This window comes from Eulemur rufifrons, chromosome 7 (assembly GCF_041146395.1).
Source record: "Eulemur rufifrons isolate Redbay chromosome 7, OSU_ERuf_1, whole genome shotgun sequence".
In the NCBI taxonomy this organism is placed as follows: domain Eukaryota; kingdom Metazoa; phylum Chordata; class Mammalia; order Primates; family Lemuridae; genus Eulemur; species Eulemur rufifrons.
Window position 1 is genome coordinate 260,314,119 of NC_090989.1, and position 20,088 is coordinate 260,334,206.

The 20,088-nt window shown below is 36.9% G+C and overlaps 1 protein-coding gene across 1 annotated transcript; it reads left to right on the plus strand.

Moving 5' to 3' along the window:
- The first annotated feature begins 7,013 nt into the window (after positions 1–7,013).
- Positions 7,014–7,964, plus strand: LOC138387455 (olfactory receptor 13F1-like). The gene has a single exon (XM_069474506.1). It carries the CDS (start codon positions 7,014–7,016, stop codon positions 7,962–7,964), a length of 951 nt encoding a protein of 316 aa, XP_069330607.1.
- Positions 7,965–20,088: the final 12,124 nt, after the last annotated feature.

A 20,088-nucleotide genomic window follows, 5' to 3' on the forward strand; every position in this document is an offset into this window, starting at 1 on the left:
TAGTGAACCAAAATCTCTCACCTAGATAATCTCAAATTTTATCCAGAAAACTGCATAATAGTTAACTTAAACCAAAACCCTGGGAAATACTCCTTTTCAATGGGAGTTTACCATTATGCCCTCTATCCTGATTTGCCTTATAAGTAAAACTTTTCATATTAATTAATCATATACAGAATTAGTTTCCATGAAAGTAATTAGCATTTATTAAATATTAATATAACATTAAAATTAGACAACTGTCTATTGTTTCATATTTGACTTGCTATGTCATCTCAGTGTCCAACTGTTATGTAACCATCACAATAACTAATGTATAAAAATTGTAAAATTTTGAGCCCAGTAAATTTTGGAATAATGTAAATGATTTGAAATTGTCCCTGAATTTAAAAAGAAATAGGTAATTTTAACTTAGAGTGGATACAATTCATGGTAGATACATATACCAAAATACCAATTCGGAATTCTTCCTAGTTTACAAAATGTTAAAATGGGAAATAATGTGGGCTCAGATTTAACGAACTATAGGAAGAGTGATTTTGTTTGACATGTGTATGTGGGGAATGAATAAACATCTGTGTGTGTACAGATATAACAAGGGTCGGCACAATTATAACCCTATGTATGAGGTGGGTCTCCATAACAATTGGGAGATCTTGAAGTATCTATGGGTTGAAGATCAGAATACTCTCACATTGCACCTTGATTTCTCAGTGAATTCATCACCATCACCCACACTCACCCATCACATTATTATTTTTCTTAAAGCATGCTGACTTGACCAATTAAGGCTGAGGAAGTGAAAGATCCCTACCCTGTAGAGATTACATTGCAAAAGAAGTGACATATTAGTGTAGACACATAATGTAGAAAAAGATTAATGAGTATATTTTATGTGAGCAAAATTACATAAAATATAATTCCACTAATATTACAGATTGATTCACTTTTGTCTTTTCACTCGAGCTGGAGAATAGTGAGGCCAATGTATACACATTACTTCCTCTTTATTAGAGAAACTTTCTTGGACTTATGGGGTGATGGCTTAATCCTGTGGAGAAGGAGCCTCTGGCTACATAAGTATAATCTCTTTGAGCCTTAAGTTTAGGGAGGTGAGACAATTTTAATTATTACAAGAGGTCCCAGCCTGAGCAGGAAAGAGCTTACAAGGAATGATTCAGTCATGCGTGAATGGATTGGGAATGGAACCACATAGGAGGAAAGAATACCACTTTTCCACTTTTTTTTTAATTAGTTAGCTAGAGGTTTATCTATTTTATTAATCTTTTCAAATAGCCAACTTTTGGATTTGCAGATTTTTTCTATTGTATTTTTCCATTTTACTTATTTCTGCTCTTCATTATTGTTTTTTACTTACTCTGAGTTATCTTCCTCTTTTTTTAGCTTCTTTAGTTGAAATCTTAGGTAACTGATTTGAAACATTTCTTGTTTCTTATTATAATAAGTTAAAACTTCTTCTCTTTCTAAACACTGCTTTAGTTGCACTCCATAAATTTGTACATATTGTATTTCATGATCCTTCAGTTCAAAATATGTTTTAGTTTCACTTGTTTTGTGACACGTTGGTCACTTAGTAGTATATTGTTTCATTTGCTAATATTTTAGAAATTTTCTGCTTATTGTTTTGATATTGGTTTGTGTTGTGTTTATTTCTATTATGTTCAGAGAATATACTCTGTATGTTCCAGTGTTTTGAGATTTACTGAGGCTTGTTTTATGAACATCACATGCTCTATCTTGGTGAATGGTCTGTACTGACTTGAAAAGAATGTGTATTCTGCAATTGTTCAATAATGCTTTATAAAGCTCAATTCAGTTTGTTTAACAGTGTTTTTCAATTTCTAAATCCACACTAAATTTTTATCTACTTACCACTTACTCAAAGTGGGTGTTAAAAATCTCTAAATATGATTATAGATTTTCTATTTTTCTCTTTATTAGGGTCAATTTTTGCTTCCTGGGTGTGAAGATATGCTATTAACTGCATACACATTTAGTTTTAATTTTATCTTTTAGATGATTTCACCTTTTTATCATTTATTTCTGGTAATACTGTATTTCTTTTCTTTCTTTTCTTGGCAATTTCATTGTATTTATCTATTTATTTAAAAAATATTATATTATTTTTAATCAAAAACTCATAATCATACTTATTTATGGGATATGCTATGTTTTGATATATGTATACAATGTGAAATGATTAAATCATGCCAATTAACATATCCATTACCTAATTTACTTATCAATGTTTATAATGAGATGTTCGAAATTTACTCTTATTTTGACATATACAATACACTGTTATTAACTACAGCTATCCTTCAGTACAATAGATCTTAAAACTTATTCCTATTTTTTCTTAACTTTATTTTTAATTGACAAATAATAATTGATAGTAATTGTATATATTTATGGGGTATAGTGTGATGTTTTGATATATATATAAAAAATGTGGAATGATTAAATCAGCTTAATTAATAAATCCATCACCTCACATGCTTATCATTTTTTTGTGGTGAAAATGTTTAAAATCTACTTTTTCAGCAATTTTGAAAGGTACAGTGCATTATTATTTATTATAGTCACCATTCTGTGCAACCCATTGCTAAAGCTTTTTCCTCTTGTCTAACAGAAACTTTCTACCTTTGATCAACATCTCCTTTTCCCCGATCCACTCCCCTCCCCAAGCCTGTGGAAACCACCTTCCATTCTCTACTTCTATGAGTTCAACTATTTTAGAGTCCACACACAGGGGAGATCATGTGGTGTTTGTCTTTCTGTGCCTGGTACTTCACTGAGCATAATGTCCTCCAGGTTAATCCCCATTGTCACAAATAACAAGATTTCCTTTTTTAACGTTGAATAGTATTCCATTGTTTACATTTACCATATTTTCTTTATCCATTCAGCCACAGATGGACACTTAGGTTGATTCCCAGCTTTCTTTCATCTAGTCTTTTATTGTTATATCTTTCTCTATCCTTTAACCTTCAACCTGAGTCTTTGTTTAAATCTATTTCCTAAAAACATTGAGTCTTCTTTTTCTTATGCAATCTGACAATGTGTTTTTTATTTGGAGTTCATTTATGTTTAATGTAATTATGAGTATGTTTTGGTTTAAGCCTATCATCTGTTTCCTATTTGTCCCTTTTTATTCCTTGTTTTATTTTTGATTAGTCAAAATTTTAGTAATTTTATTTCCTTGCATTGCCTTTATTAGTTTTTCAGATAAATTTAGTTTTAGCATTTTATGGGGGTTGCTCTTGGGGTGTCAGTATGGCCCCTCAATTTACTTCACTCTATCTTGAATTAATATGAAAGCACCTCATGTAAATTATAAAACACTTGTAACAGAAAATTTCCACTAGCCCATAGATGAAGGAATTAAAGCAACTAGCCTGTGATCTACTCACTTCTTTGAGTAGGGGGAATCTCCCAGGGGACAGAGAAATAAGGGGTGGTGACCCAGTATAGGCCTCCTAACAACTGGACCTCTGTATAGAAACTAATAATATTTGCTAGGATGGAGTGACCTTACCTACACAATAACATTTTTAGAGTGTCCCTGGATAAAGAATTACTTATAGTTAATAAACCCAGATCTATAGTACATGGCTCTCTAAAGAATGTTACATAAGATACATAATGTGAAGTATAAAATGAGATGCTTCTTAACTTAAATGCTCTCCCTGCCGTGTGAGGTAACTGTAAATCTCATATTAAGACCTCATCCTTTATTCTTGACAGGGTGCCTGTCTAATGCACTCTGCTGGTCTCCATATCAAGTACAACCTGATCTCATTCATATTGTAAAGAAAGGACCTGGGTGTCAATGGAAATCCAGAAGTCTTTACTAATGGATTCTCTTTGGTGGAACTTAGATGCTCTGTCTCCTTGCAGTGAGTTCCTGCTAAAAATCTCTGCTCAATTCTTTCAGCCTTCTCACTGTCACTTTTCCTTAGGTTCCAAGAAGGCTCACTCTCTGCATGCCAAATTCAGTAGTCAGCCAAGATTTGATGGTAGATTTCACATATACTTCAGGTTTTTCCCCTCTTGGGCTTCCTCTTTCCCAGGAGTTTTCCATAAATTTTTAGCTGCTCTGGCAGCCTCAAATGCTAACCTGTGGCATCTTGGCCCAATAAGATTGCTACTCTCTGCTTGAGCACCATCTGCTACATGGACAGGGGGTCACCCTCAAAGGAAAAGCCATATTAATGTAGATTCATCCAATGTAATTCACTTCTTTCAGGGGTTGAATTCCCTCCAGTTCTGCCTATGTTTGGTCACTCTCCAGTGCCTTTAAACAGTTTTTTTTTTTTAAAGATACTTGATCATTGCTTATAATTGTTAGTAGCAGGAGAGTTAGTCTGATCAAAACCACTGTGCCACAAACACTGTACAATATATTACTAGAAGCTGGAAGTCTAGAGAACGCTTTTCAGGAAGATTTGACCAGACTTCGTTTTTCACTACATATAAGGAGGAGAAAAAGAAATCAAGGATTACTTCTAGTTTTTTGCCTTAGTATATGAGTGAATGCTAGTGCTATTAATGGAGGTGGGGAAGACTACAGAATCATACATATTAGGAAACTTGTCAAGATTTTGGCCGTTTCTTTTCCAGAGAGAAAATTCCAAGGAGGTTCAGTTTTTCTTCTTTTCAATGTTTTCTGGGGTATTTCCAAAACAGAAGTGTGGTCTGTTGCTGTATATATAGTGAGAAGTCAGGTTGGCAACATTCTTCAGTGTTAGTCACTGCTTCCATCTGACCCATGTGGGGAGCCCTAAAATAGCATTCTCTTCTGACTCTTCCCCCAGGCAGTCAAGTCAACATGAACAGTTCACCTCAAGCCTTACAAGTCTTGGTCTACAGGAACTGAACAGGTGAGTTAGAAGAAGTGTTGGATAAGGAAATTCAGAGCAAACGAGGACTCTGGAGACAGATGTCAATCAATCTTTTTTCTTCTCTTTTGCTTCAACCATTTATATTGTGATTACAGTGAATCCTGCCCACGGGAGGGAAAGGAAGGGTATTGCCATAGTCAAACAAAGAAGGAATGACTGAGAAGTGAGAATAATGACAAGGGAGGAATAGGATTCAAGAAGCAAGTAGAAAACCATAGAATGGGGGGGAAAAGTAACATTTTTTAAATATCTACTATATATTGGGTACTTTGTTAGTTGCTTCACATTAAATATCTCTATTCCTCACAACAACCCTTATAAAGAAATATTGTCAATTGTCCTCTAACAAATAAGCTGAATCTCAGTGAGGATCATCAACCCGCTCTAGATGACAAAAAGGAAGTGGAAAGTGTTTCTTGCACTAAAGCCCTAGACTTTCCTGTGCATCAAGCTACCCTACAGTTAAAGAAGTGAACCACATGCATGATCCCAGGGTCCTGAAGGTTGTATCTCTGTGAGAGTGAGTAAATAAAAGAACAAAAGATGCATTCTGATTGCAAATACTAGCTGATGAGAAGGGGATATATTTTTTTATTGTGCTTTTAAAAATCTTGGCAATTGTTCAAATTTATAACCTTCTCTAAGAATGAGGACATATTTGATGTGATATAAATAATTCAGTAATGGCCATGATTACAGTCTGGTACTAAGAAGTTATCCAATCACAACTGTACAGGGATGAAATTGACAGCATGTTTCCCCACCACCACCGCCACCATATACTATTAACCATTTACTCCTCACTTGGGAAACAGGTAAGTTGTACAAAGGGATCATAAAGCATCACTCAAATAAAAAGAGCCTTCAATGGATTACTGAAGGGTCAAGATGCCTTTATATGGTGAAGCTAAATTCGCAAAAGGAAAAGTGTTTCTTAAAACAGATGGGCCTTCATGTTGCATGAAGATTATCTACTGTCACTAGTCTTCCCTTTAAGCTGCAATGAGCAATAGAAGAGTTACTTAAGCACCCAATCCCCCATCTTTGGTGGTCTCCATATCAAGTAAAACTCGATCTCATTCACATTATGAAACTGCCAACATTATTCATTCTCCTAACTTTGTTGAAATTAACCAGCCTGACTGATTTCATAACACTATTGGGAGAAAAGGTCCCCTTTCCAACAACAGTGTAGACAGGACCATGTTTATTCTTGTTTGAATAACACTACAATTAGACTCTAGCTACTGACTATAATTGGATCTATGGGACATCGTCCCTGGAGTTTCAGAATTTGTAGTACTGTACAAATAGATTTCTAACTTTAATTTGCTATATAAGTTAGAAACTTTCAAAAGCAACACATAACATAAATTGCCTTACAGTGCCAATGGCTGGTTCTTTGGAGCATGTCTCTATAGCTCCAAAGACATGAGGACAACCATAACGATATGAAAGAAATGCCTACCATGAGCCTCTCACTGTGAGAATGTGTCACCACTTTCCTGGGTTTGAGAAGGAAATGCTGGGCTTGTGTCTAAATGTTCTCGGTCTCTGTCAATTTGTGGCTGCAGAAATCTATACTTTTTAATTATTGAGGCTTCCAGATTATTTTGGACATATCTCTAGCAGTGGTGGAAGCAACTATGAACTTGGAATGCAGAACGGTTCCTAAATAAGAAAAACCAGGGAAAGAAAATAGTTTCAATGGTCCAGAGGTAAACAGATGACATAGCCACAAATCAGTTAAATCGTGGCTTAGAAAAAAAGAAAGAAAAATATTGTTTCTTTACTCATCCTCTCATGATATTTATTAAATAAACCCTCTCCCACCCCAACATTGCCAAAAGAAAGTCTTGAAGCAAAAGTAACAGTTATCTGTTGATTTCCTGCTTAAATTTTATTTATTAATGACAGATTCCTTCAAACATGTATTACTATCACTAACCTAGAGAAGCATTTGAGAATAGACCACAAGTTCATATAAAGAAAACATGCCAGGTATGTGAAGGTGTGGGTCCTTAGTTTTATATATAATGTGATGTTAATCCACCTTTGTGTGTATACAGGGGAACATAACATAATAAAATGTCCCAGGCAAATTGGACAGATTTTTTTTTCCTGGGATTTTCCCGCTACCCCAAAGTTGAGGCCATCATATTTGTGCTGTGTCTGCTGATGTACCTGATCACCTTGCTGGGCAATGTTACCCTCATCTCCATCACCATCCTGGATTCCCACCTGCACACCCCCATGTACTTCTTCCTCAGCAACCTCTCCTTTCTGGACATCTGGTACACCTCTTCTGCTCTCACTCCAATGCTGGCAAACTTTGTTTCAGGGAAAAACACCATCTCATTCTCAGAATGTGCCGCTCAGATGTACTTCTCTCTTGCCTTGGGCTCCACTGAGTGTGTGCTCCTCTCCATGATGGCATATGACCGGTATGTGGCCATCTGCAACCCCCTGAGATACCCCATCATCATGAACAGGAGGGTCTGCATGCAGATTGCGGCTGGTTCCTGGGTGACAGGCTGTCTCACTGCCCTGGTGGAAACGATGTCTGTGCTGCCGCTGTCTCTCTGTGGTAACAGCAGCATCAATCATTTCACATGTGAAATCCTGGCTGTCTTGAAATTGGTTTGTGTGGACACCTCCATGGTGCAGTTAATCATGCTGGTGATCAGCATACTTCTTCTTCCCATGCCAATGCTCCTCATTTGTATCTCTTATGCGTTTATTCTCTCCAGCATCCTGAGAGTCAGCTCAGTGGATGGTCGAAGCAAAGCCTTTTCAACATGCGCAGCCCACCTGACTGTGGTGGTTTTGTTCTATGGGACAGCTCTCTCTATGTACCTGAAGCCCTCAGCTGTAGATTCTCAGGAAATAGATAAATTTATAGCTTTGCTATATATTGGATTAACCCCCATGCTGAATCCTATCATCTACAGTCTACGGAACAAAGAGGTAAAAATGGCTGTGAAAAAATTGCTGATCACAATTCCTTTTAATAGTGTTTTAACATCCATCCTCAGATAATACTAGAACAAACACAATCATCTACATAATCTCAAACATTATCCAGAAAACTGCATAATAGTTAACTTAAACCAAAACCCTGGAAAATACTCTTTTTCAATGGGAGTTTACCAAATGCCCTCTATCCTGATTTGCCTTATAAGTAAAACTTTTCATATTAATCAATCATTTATGGAATTATTTTCCAAGAAAGTAATTAGCATTTATTAAATATTAATATAACATTAAAATTAGACAACTGTCTATTGTTTCATATTTGACTTGCTATGTCATCTCAGTGTCCAACTGTTATGTAACCATCACAATAACTAATGTATAAAAAATGTAAAATTTTGAGCCCAGTAAATTTTGGAATAATGTAAATGATTTGAAATTGTCCCTGAATTTAAAGAGAAATAAATAATTTTAAATTAGAGCAGATACAATTCATGGTAGATACATATACCAAGACACCAATTTTGGAATTCTTCCTAGTTTACAAAATGTTAAAATGGGAAACAATATGGGCTCAGATTTAACAAACTATAGGAAGAATGATTTTGTTTGACAAGTGCATGTGGGGAATGAATAAACATCTGTGTATATACAGATATAACAAGGGCGGCACAATTATAACCCTATGTATGAGGTGGGTCTTTATAACAATTGGGAGATCTTGAAATATCTATGGGTTGAAGATCAGAATACTCTCACATTGCACCTTGATTTCTCAGTGAATTCATCACCATCACCCACACTCACCCATCACGTTATTATTTTTCTTAAAGCATGCTGACTTGACCAATTAAGGCTGAGGAAGTGAAAGATCCCTACCCTGTAGAGATTACATTGCAAAAGAAATATTAGTGTAGACACATAATGTAGGAAAAGATTAATGAGTATATTTTATGTGAGCAAAATTACATAAAATATAATTTCACTAATATTACATATTGATGCACTTTTGTCTTTTCACTGGAGCTGGAGAATAATGAGGTCAGTGTATACACATTACTTCCTCTTTTTTAGAGAAACTTTTTTGGACTTATGGGGTGATGGCTTAATCCTATGGAGAAGGAGCCTCTGGCTACATAAGTATAATCTCCTTGAGCCTTAAGTTTAGGGAGGTGAGACAATTATAATTATTACAAGAGGTCCCAGCCTGAGCAGGAAAGAGCTTACAATGAATGATTCAGTCATGCGTGAATGGATTGGAAATGGAACCACGTAGGAGGAAAGAATTCCATGAGCAGGAATTGTGCTGGTGATCATAATCCAAGTGCCCTTAGTATACATCAGAAAAATTTTCTTTCTCAAATATCAGATGCTCAGTTCTATTAATTCAGAATCTCTCCAGAGGTGGGGACTGGAAACTTGTATTATAAATAAAAGAAACCCAGTTATTTTGATTTTTATCCTTACTTAAACACTTTATGGTCAGGCAATAGTGATCACAGTGTGATGCTATTACTTGGTTGAAGAGGAAGAAGGCATGTTGAATCTATTACCCACCCAATATCGACACCAATTTACAAAAACACTGATTTCAGGTAATCACAAATGTTGAACATACAGGAATGTATCTTGTTTGTTTATATGAGTGAAAAGAAAACCTGTTAAAACTGTATTGAAATGAAAGTTTTGTGTTTCATCAGCTCCAGTGGGCATGTGACATCATCTTCAATGTCTTTATCAGTGTTTTTAAGGAATTCAAGGAGTTAGAAATTGCTTATGAGGCAGGCTAAGAAGCTGCCCAGAAAAAAATAAAATAAATAAAATAGCTTTATCTACCTGGTTGGAAAACCACAAGCATAGAGAAGGTCCTTGAATTTCAGGTGCTCCGAAAAGAGTCATCTTGTCCAAACAATCAGACCAGTGTGGCATTACCTTCTGCATAGTGCAAAAATATGTTTTTGCTGCTGTCCCCCAAGGATGGAACTATGCACAGAACACTGAACTGTGTTCTGATGACTCCATCATTATTCTTTATCCCATGGTGAGCAGCTTCCACTGCTACAATATTTTTAAAATATTGTTTGTGATTGATAAATCATAATTGTATGTCTTATGGAGTACAATGTGATATTTTGCTCTATGTATACCATGTGAAACAACTAAATCAAACTAATTAACATATCATATCACTTACCTATCATTTTCTATGGTAATACATTTGAAATTTACTCTCTTAGTTATTTTGAAGTATACAATACCTTATTATGGACTATAGTCACCCTGCTGTGCAACAGATATCAAAACCTGTTCCTTTGTATCTCAAACTTTGTACCCTTTGATCAACAACTCTTCACTCCCTGCCTTCCTACCCCCTGCAACCCCTGCTTCTGTTAACCATCATTCTTCTTTCTATTTCTATGAATTGACCTTTTTTAGATTCTATGGATAAGCTATAACATTCTTTATCAAGAAAAGAAACAGCATATTAGAATTGAGCTTGCAGAATTGCATCACATCCCAGTCCTGCTTCTCTGAGGTAACAGCCAAATCCAATTTGTTTGCAATATTCATATCCAGTGCTCTTGGATGTTTCAGTCTCACAGTTGCTTGACTTTAATGGATGAGTAATTTCAACTCCTTGTGGAAAATTTATCATTTTAACTCTCAGAGAACAATCTGATGTCAAGGTCTTAAGGAGCATCTCACTATGACCCACCTCTATGTATGTACCACCTTCAAATATATTCATGTGAACGTAGAGGAAGCACTTATTTGCTTTTGCAATCACACAGTAAATGGGAACTCACCCATGCCATTAGATTCACAGATACCTGATTAAAGTTCTTTTTCTAAATATTTCTGGTTTTCTTTTTTTAGGTTAGTAAGGTTTTATTTGATTTTTGATGTGGTCCTAAAGTCCAGTAATTTCCCACCTATCCAAGAACACACTTAGACCTGTGTACTTTATTTGTTTTAAGCTAACCTGAAACTTTCCCAGCCATCTTGAAAATAAAAATAACTAGGAACACTTGCTAAAGATATAATGCTCGGGCTCAACCTAAATCCAGCAAATAAGAATTTTGAGGGGAGATATCTCCTAATCTGTATGTTCTATGAGATCCAATCATTTTTAGCATATGAGAATTATGGAAAACTGACACAGCATTAAAAGGAAGAGTTTGAACCACGTTATTTAACGATCTTAGAATATAGAAAATAAAAAGATATATTATGTGTCAAGTTGCGAGGTTCTCCTCTAGAGAGTATTGTTAAGGGAGGTAATAGGCATGATTTGAAAACCCAGTGGATGTGGAAAGTCTTTGGAACTAGAAGTTTCTGTTCCCAGGCCTTCTCAGTGGACAGAGCTAGAATACACACACACACACACACACACACACACAAGTATGTATTATATACATAAACACATTTCTATTTGTATTCATTTTCATATTTATTTATAATATTGAAAACCACTAGTTTTTACTGATATATCCAGTTTCACTCAGGTTACCACAGGTTTCACTCCAGCTTTCTTCCCTTTCTATATTTAACTCTCTTCTCTGACAGTGAGAAACTTGGCCTCTGCTATCTCTTATATATTTCCTTATTTTAGTAATTTGCCTGTATGTAGCCAATCTCCTATCTCCACCGTTCTCCACAACCCCACAAGCATGCCTTCCTCGTCCTACTCAGGTTCTGACTACACACGCTGGACTGTCCCCTCCGTACAGACATTTTCCTCACCTTGCTCAGGCTCTGACGTCCCACACTTATCTGTTCCACTTTCTCCACTGGAGACTCCACATACCATGCCACGCTACCCCACCACCTGGATGCAATGGATGCATGCTAAAAGTTCATATAGCATTTGTTTTTTTCTTTTTTCTTCCCCTCGCCCCCTCCCCCCAGCAGATTTATTTCACACACAGCACAGGCAGCACTGACAGGACCAGGCAGGGCATACGGAGTAGCTCCCTCCCACCCCATTTCCATCTCAGAGCCCTGGCCAGCACGGGGAGATGGACAGAGCTGCTCTGTGTGACGGCCACATGATCAGGGGGCAGCCTGTTTAGGCAGGGGAGCCTGAGCAGAGCCCAGAGGGACTGGAAGGATCCAAATCCTCCTCCTGGAGAGCCCTGCTTCCTGGGATTCCCCAGGGCTGAGGGCCTAGCCCACCCCCCTTGCAGCTTTGTCCTCAGTTATAGTAGTTGAGTCTCCCTCCTCTTCGGGGCCCGTGATGGGGAAAAGCCCGGGAGGCCGGTGCTGAAAGAGGGCCGTGGTTCTGCTGCTCACCCTTCTTCACGCACTTTCAGTAGAGCCGGAAGGCACCTTTGCAGATGGGACGCTGCGCTCACCGCAGTGTGTAAGGATCCTTCAATAGTGAGCTCTTGGGTAATGGCAGCACACGATGGGTAATTAAGGTCACTCATCCAGCAGCCAACACTGTCCACGCTGCCACCTGGAACTGCTGGCAGGGGTGAGGTTCCAGGGCTGGCTGCCTTCATAGCGCTCAAAGAAGGGGTGCTTCAGGGCCTGTTCAGCTGCCAGGCGCTCCTCGGGATCCACCTGCTGCAGCCTGGAGATCCGGCCTTTGGCCGTGTCTGAAGGGTCGTCCCACATGGGCAGCCTCCGCATGTGGGCAGCCTCCTCACTCTGCCTAGGCTCTGAGTCCCCATGCCAGGCTCACCCTTCATGTGGTCATCCTTCTCACTCTGCTCAGGCTCTGACACCCCATGCCATGGTGCCCCTGTGGCTGGGTGGTCTCCTTCCTCCTTGTAGACTGTGACTCAACCAATATTTTTAACTGCCTATTATGTGCAATGGTACAGTTGTATTCAAATAAATCTAGGTTTTCAGGCCATTGTCTCCACTTGTTAATTTTAGGTTCAAATCCTGAATCTTTCTTATCTATCAGACAAAAAGAAAAACAACTACCTTCAAAGTTATTTCAGGATTAAACAAGATAATCTGTAAGGTACCATTTCAGGATTTCAGTGTTTGACAAGTCATGGACACCTCACCAATGGTTACTCTTATTATTTCTCCTTCTGCAGTTGCTAGAGATGAATATAGAGGCATGTGCCATCATTATGTGTAAGTAACCAGGAGCTAATAACTCTGCTATGTTTTATGCAACGTAAAGGTCAGGGATGGCCTTAAATACTCTGACTTTTACAAGAGTCCACTCAGCCTGAACATGGTACCTTACAGGTTGTTTTGTTCAATCCTCAAATAAATTTGGAGATGGGTATTTTTCTCCTTATATGAGAGATATGGAAATTAATCTCAGTGAGATAAAGGATTTGCACATAAATGCAAATCTTCACTGATTTTAATGCATATGTAATATTGTACATAGTAGGAATTTAAAAATATTTGTTGAGTAAACAAGTGCTTAGAACTTTCATATTTGCTACTGAAAATAAGAATCCTGGTCACATTTAGAAGAATCTCAATTCCATTTAGCCTTTTTACCTCTTGCTGTCTGCTACCTTGTTTACAAAGCTGAGAAAAACCAACTCAGATTGACCATTTATACCAAATGTAGATTACTAAAAATAAGCATGCTGCAGATGGCACAATACAATTTAGCCATGTGTCTCATTCTCAAGGCATTATAATGAAAACCACAAATAACAGCACAATTTGGCTGATTCATCTAATTACTGAGGTAAAGATGCTTGAAATTAGGATCACTGTCATTTATTTTTCCATCTGGGGCACAGTAGGTCATTTTTTCAGATTCAATCTTATTCAATGTTTAGTCTTTTCAAGTGAAATTATTTTCACCTCTATAGAATGATGCAAAAAATGTGATGGTCAATATGACAAATAGTCAAATTGTTAAAACCATCTCAAATTGGGAAACATAAAGGTGGAGACATTTGCACCAAAGTGTTATGCTGACTTGGAAGGTAATTTGTAAGATATGTGATATTTTCAGCTCTAACTTTTGCCAATTGATAATAGCATTAGGTTACAGCATTTTAGGTGGTAAACTAAAATATTATGAAAACATTTGACCTTTAAACTTGCCATGGGTCTTCTACATCATCATGGAGTCAACATTTTCTTAGCAATACCAGTCCCACATTGCGAGTGCTCTGTTATATTGTGTTCAACTAACTTCAAAATAGTAAGCTGAGAAGTGGGGAAGTGCCCCTTCATACTATTTTAGTATCTAACAAGTGGAAAATGTGATTTCCTAAATGGTCACCTTTTTTCTTTCTTTAAATCTATTTCATTTAAACTAGTTGGTATGTGGTGATACGACTCTGAGTGATAACTTCCACTCCAGATTTCCCCTGGGAAACCAGTCTCCAGTCACCCTCCATGGGACGTTGGCCTGAAATCTTAGCCTTGCTTCCTTCTCTCCCGTACCAGTTTTTCTTGGGAACACTTCCTCAATAATTATTTTGCAACTGGATTCTTTTTTCTGGCTCTGCATCTACAGAACTCAAAATCTAAGAAAATAAACTATGGCAGTGTTTTCCAAATGTGCCAAATTAATTATCTGGAATGCTTGCTGAAATTTCCTATAATTCTCTGTAATATTAACAAATTAAATTGAAAATATTGAGAAAGAATGAAGGAAAGAGGAGGGGGGAGAAGAAAAGAGGGAGGAGGAATGCGGATAGGAGAGATAAATAATAACATTAACAATTACTAAGACAACTTTGTGCAGACTTCTGGCCATTTCAAGCCAGTCTGCTTTGTCATTCCATTGGTTTGTCACAGGTTCCAAGAGAACTAGTAAAGCTTGATGTATTTAGGGTTTATGGTTGGATAGATGCTGAAATCTTTCTTAAAATGTCAAGACATTACAAACTCAGGATAGGATAAAATAGTTCTCAGGACAAAGGTTAAAAGTGGCTTTAGCAAGTTAACACTGTTGTAAGGTTCCCTCTACCTCCACTGTCACTGTAGTACAGATATGTGAGAGTATGGCATGTCAGAGAGACCACTATGATCACAGGAGATCCCTGGCCCTGTGCTTAGTTCTTTCAAAATCTAACTTCATTTTATATTATTTACCATGATGAAAAGAGTAAATGCATGGTATCTAGGCTGCATTCAAGGTTTTGAGGTACTAACTAGAAGTGGCTTCTTCCATCCGTACTTTAATAATAGTAGAGTTTGATTCAGCTCTGTCATGAGGAGCAGCAGACAGATGCCTGCATTTAGTGACATTTCCATGAACCCCAGAATTATCTAAAGCTCTCTTGTGTCATTGACTGTGAACCCAGATCACAGGTTATGGGCCATGCAATGATTTGGGAAATTGTTATCATTTTCCAGTGTGTAAATCCTAGAGTTTATTACCCTGGATTTAATCTATGATCTAACCTACACTCTCTCTCACACACACACACACACCCATCTTGGTGGAAAATAGCAATTGCCCTCATCGAGATGCTATTCTTCATTCCATGTTAGCTCCTGCTGGAACCTGTCATAAGCAAGCTAATGTTCATTAAATCTATTTCCACAATAAACAAAGATACTTCATTTAAAGCCACTACCTTCAGCTTACCCCCCAGGTGTGAAGGTTCACAGCACTCCATATTTTGCTGCATAATGTTCACCCCAGTAAGATCAGTGGCCAAATAGAGCCTCATACTTGAGAGTTTTTCTATATTGATACTCATCTAAATAATTGACATGGCTAAAATGTTTAACTTACCACCACAGTATTTACACATAAAACCTCTCAGCATTGCTCTACAATATTCTATAATATTCTACAATAGCTATGATAGCCAATACATTTTCTTTTCCCAAACCTCATTCATTCCTAATTCAATTGATAGCATGGTACTTCCTAGTACTTGAACACACAGAATGTCACCAAAAAAAAAAAAAAAAAAAAAAAAAAAAAAAAAAAAAAAAAAAATCTCCAGGGGAGATTTGAATGGGATAAAATCCAGACCAAAATAAAGTTCTCTGAGGAGCTTCAGATATAGGCAATCTATTTGTAATACAGTATGTCAGCATTTTTGCTCTCATCCTTATGTATCTATACCACCCACCTATCCCACCATCAGGGGCACTTTAATGTGGTGATGGATGTCAACCCCGTGGAATTTTAATGCTAGTTACTATCTTCAGTGCCAATCCAAGTTCTCTTCCCTATTGCCACCTTTCAAGTTTGCTCCAATAGTCTGTTCTAGTAACAAGAATAGGGATGCAGAACATGACAAGCAGAATGTGCAGCACCCCAGGGTATTCTGTGGATATTCTCAGTGCCTCGTCTAAGCAGACAAGTCTACCCCAGAGGAGTCTTTATGAGTCATTTCATATATTTGGAACACACAGGATAGTTTACACTTTATACCAAGTGGAACTAGACCTATTCCAGCTCCTCCTCAGCCAAAGGATGGGTAGAGGATGGACAAGTGATCATACTGACTCAGGCTCCTTAACTTTGCCTTTTCCATCACACCTTCTACCCTGCATAATTTTGCCTTAGGGATCTTCCTTGACTCTACTCCTGTAGTGACTCTACACCCACCACTTACTCCTTTCTATTCTATATCATCATAAAAACATGGCCCCACCACAAATAATTGCATTGTAATGAGAAAGAGGGCTATATAGTGTGGACAAAAAGTTAACTAATCAGGAAACAAAGGCACGGTTTTGAATGCCAAAGAAATGAAAAGCTAGCAGGAGCTTCCAAGGGGGAATGATTTACTTACAAGGTGCTGGCAACATAAAGAAAGAACAATTGAAATATGCATGGAACAGGGCACTGGCTGCAGTGATAATACTAAAAGTAATAATAATAAATAGTAAAAATTCAGAACACTTATTGAATTATTACTGCGTTCCAGACACTATTCTACATTCTTTACATGTGGTAATTTAATATAAACAGTAATGCTATGAGTTGGTATTGGTAATATTTTATTCCATTTCATCAACCATAATGCCACCTCCACTTTCCAAATGAACAACCTGAGTAAAGAAAGATTAAACGGTTTATGTTGTTTACAAATCAGGTACATGGTGAAGCTGGGATCCAACTAATTTGAAACAGAACCTGTCACTTAACCATCATGTTATCCTGATTCTCACTATAAACTGAATGTCCTTGAATGCACATTCCTTCTCATTTTCACTAATACCCCACTTGTACCCAACTATATCTTTTTAAATAAAAGAAAAAAATGTCTTTAAGTTTAAAAAAGAAAAAAAAAGAAAATGAGAATTAAAACACCTTAGCTGATGGAAACATCTACTCCTCATCCTTCAAGAAAACACACATGAAGCAAAATGAAAACTGTAATAAAACACTACTGATATAAATATCATAATACAAACATTTGGGAGAATTGAAAACCATGTTTGATCAGAAATTCACACGAAACTAGTACAAGCTCTGTGGAAAGTAATATGGAGATACCTCAAAGAGATACAAGTAGAACTACTGAGAATTTATTGAATTCAGAAAACAAAAGAAAGAATCACCTTAGAAATAAAGACTAAAATAAAGATAGCTATGGTAAAATAGATTAAAATGAAATTTAATAAGGGCATTGAATAAAGGCAGTAAAACAACCACATCTCTTTTCAAAGATTTTGTGTGATGTACTAGAAACACTCATTTCAGATATCACCAATGATAAGAGCTAAAGGAATTCATTGTCTTTGTGAGATCTGGGTCAGAACCTGTGAGAATCTTTTTTTTGAGCAGACTAGTAGTCTCAGTGATTCTAGGTGAGCAGGGCTAATAAAGGCAAAAAGTAAATCTCTCTATATATAATTTTGCTTTCCCCAAACAAACAAGGTCTTCAATGATTGCCAAATGATACCGTTTCTATTCTTTTTAATTTACTTTAAATGACAAGTAAAAATTGTATATATCTATGGTATAAACAAGATGTTTGACATATATACACATAGCAGAATGGCTAAATCAAGCTAATTATACACAAAAGACCCACATTTCCCTTTGTTCTTAGTGGTTAACAGCTTTTGTACTCAGCATGGGGGCCTGGGCCTGGGCCTGGGCCTTTGCCTTGGCCTTGCCCTTGCCCTTGCCCTGTCCTGCCCTGCCTTTTTTTCTCTCACAAATGTCTGGTTTATCTTGTTCATGTCCCAGCCTTCAGGATGTCAGAGGAAAACCCAATATAAAATATTTTCACAGTCAAGCAACAAATGTCTTGAATAAGTATTACTCTATGGTGAAATAGAGAGTGTTTGTTTTATAGCTTTGTCATTTAGTTACCTTCAGTAGTGTTTGTGCCTAGAATACAACCAGCATGTTGACAATTTCTATGCCCTGGGTCTAACCTAAGATCAGAAGCAAATTTAGAAGTGATCTTCCTTAATGTTGAGGGGACCCTAAGTTGAGTTTTCTGAAAGCCCTAAGATATCGCAAACAAACCTGACTTCATTTAGTCAAACCCAGGGAGAGACCAGTGGGAAAGGCCAAAGACCACTCAACAAAGACTGGAATTTTGATCCAGTGTTTAACAGAAATGTTCAGAATTTTAAAGCAGGTTTAATTTTTATGAATATTTATCTGCCTTGAACTCTGGATCTCTTTCTAGGCAGTTAAATGTGTATTTCTGTGGGTCAGCCATTTGATCATAGTAAATTAAACCACATACACTGCAATTTGACATCTGTTCAAAAGTAAAGTTAGTTGTTGATCTCATGGTAACAGCCGACTCTTACTATCTGGTTATTTCCTATGATAAGAACATTGTGTAGGCCAGCTCTGCATGTAAATCATGAGGAATCTTTGGAGAACAATACATGGTCTCTCTTCATTTGTTGTATTCTGTGGCTTCAGAGTTATTCTTGGTAATTTGTTTGTTTAAGTGAACCTGAGAAAACAGTAATAATGGGTAAATATATTTGTTGTGTATGTGTGTAGTACTTAACACTTTACAAAAAGCAAATGAATCTTCTCATTATCTCTAATTTTTTGAATGTGAAAGACAGACTGTGGCTAAGGTTATCCAGCCTGCAGGTAAAACGTGGCAGTTGATGCTTAGCTCTTTGGCAATGAGTCTAGAGATGTTTGGACCACACCACCAAAAGTTATGCGTTGTTTTCCCACCAAGTACTGAACAGAATTTTTAGCCTTGTTGGAATAATAAAGAATCAACTATTTCAAACTTTCATAATTTTCATATTCATATAAATTACCTGAGGATCTTGTTAAAATGTAAATTCTATTTTAATAGTTCTGGGGTAGGGTCTGTGATTATGCATTTCTATTAACTTCCCAGGATATACTAAATCCACTGGGATGAGGTCACATTTTGAGTATCGAGAAACTGATTTCTCTATAGTGAGCTGGTAGATTATCCAGATGTTTCTGATTCAAATAGATGTTCTTTTCTGTGATGATATGGATTTAACAACCTGGAAAATGACCAAGAATATAACTGTTTTGTGTTTGCCAGTGAACTCCAGGCCACATCTCGTTCTTCAGTGTATTTCAGAAAATAAATACTCTTGAAACACAGATTTTATGAATGCAGGATAAACTTTTGCTAAACCACTGTAATATATGTACGATATTACTGATAGCCTAACTTGAGCACAGTCCTGTTCCAAGCTAAGTAGGAATGGAAAAAGTATGATACAACATGTCTGCTATCAGAAAGTCCACAATTCAGTAGGGGAAACAGGAAAACGGCATGGAACAATTTGATACAGATTATATCATGTAGCCAGGGTCAATAATAAATATTCCCAGAAAGAGGAGGTAAAAGAAATAAACAAGTCAAGAGACAGTTCTGAAAAACTTCTAGACTTAGACTAGACCTGCAGGCACAGAAAGGATGAGGCAGATTTGGAAGAGAAGAGGGAAGTGTGGTATTCCAGAAGGGAGAGCAGGTTGAGCAATGTCTTGGAGGAAGAGATTGGCAGTATCTACTTTTCAGACAACTGAGTTTCAGTGTAAACACATCTGGAAAAGTATTTAGACAGGAATATATAAAGGCCCAGTTGTCAGAAGGAAAAACTGACATTTCTTTTTGTAGGAAAGTGCCTATTATTAGAAAATACCAAGCATAAGGCAAATGTTTATACCCTTCTGTGACTTTAGCTATGCTACCTTCCAAACCTGACATGATACAATTTGTTTTATGAGGTTTTAAGCAGATATGTGACACAAGGAATTAAGATGTTTAGATTAATTAGGTTATCAGTAATTCCTGCCTGGTATACA

Coding starts and splice junctions, on each gene's coding strand:
- LOC138387455 (XM_069474506.1), top strand. CDS start 7,014: ATGTCCCAGGCAAATTGGACAGATTTTTTTTTCCTGGGATTTTCCCGC.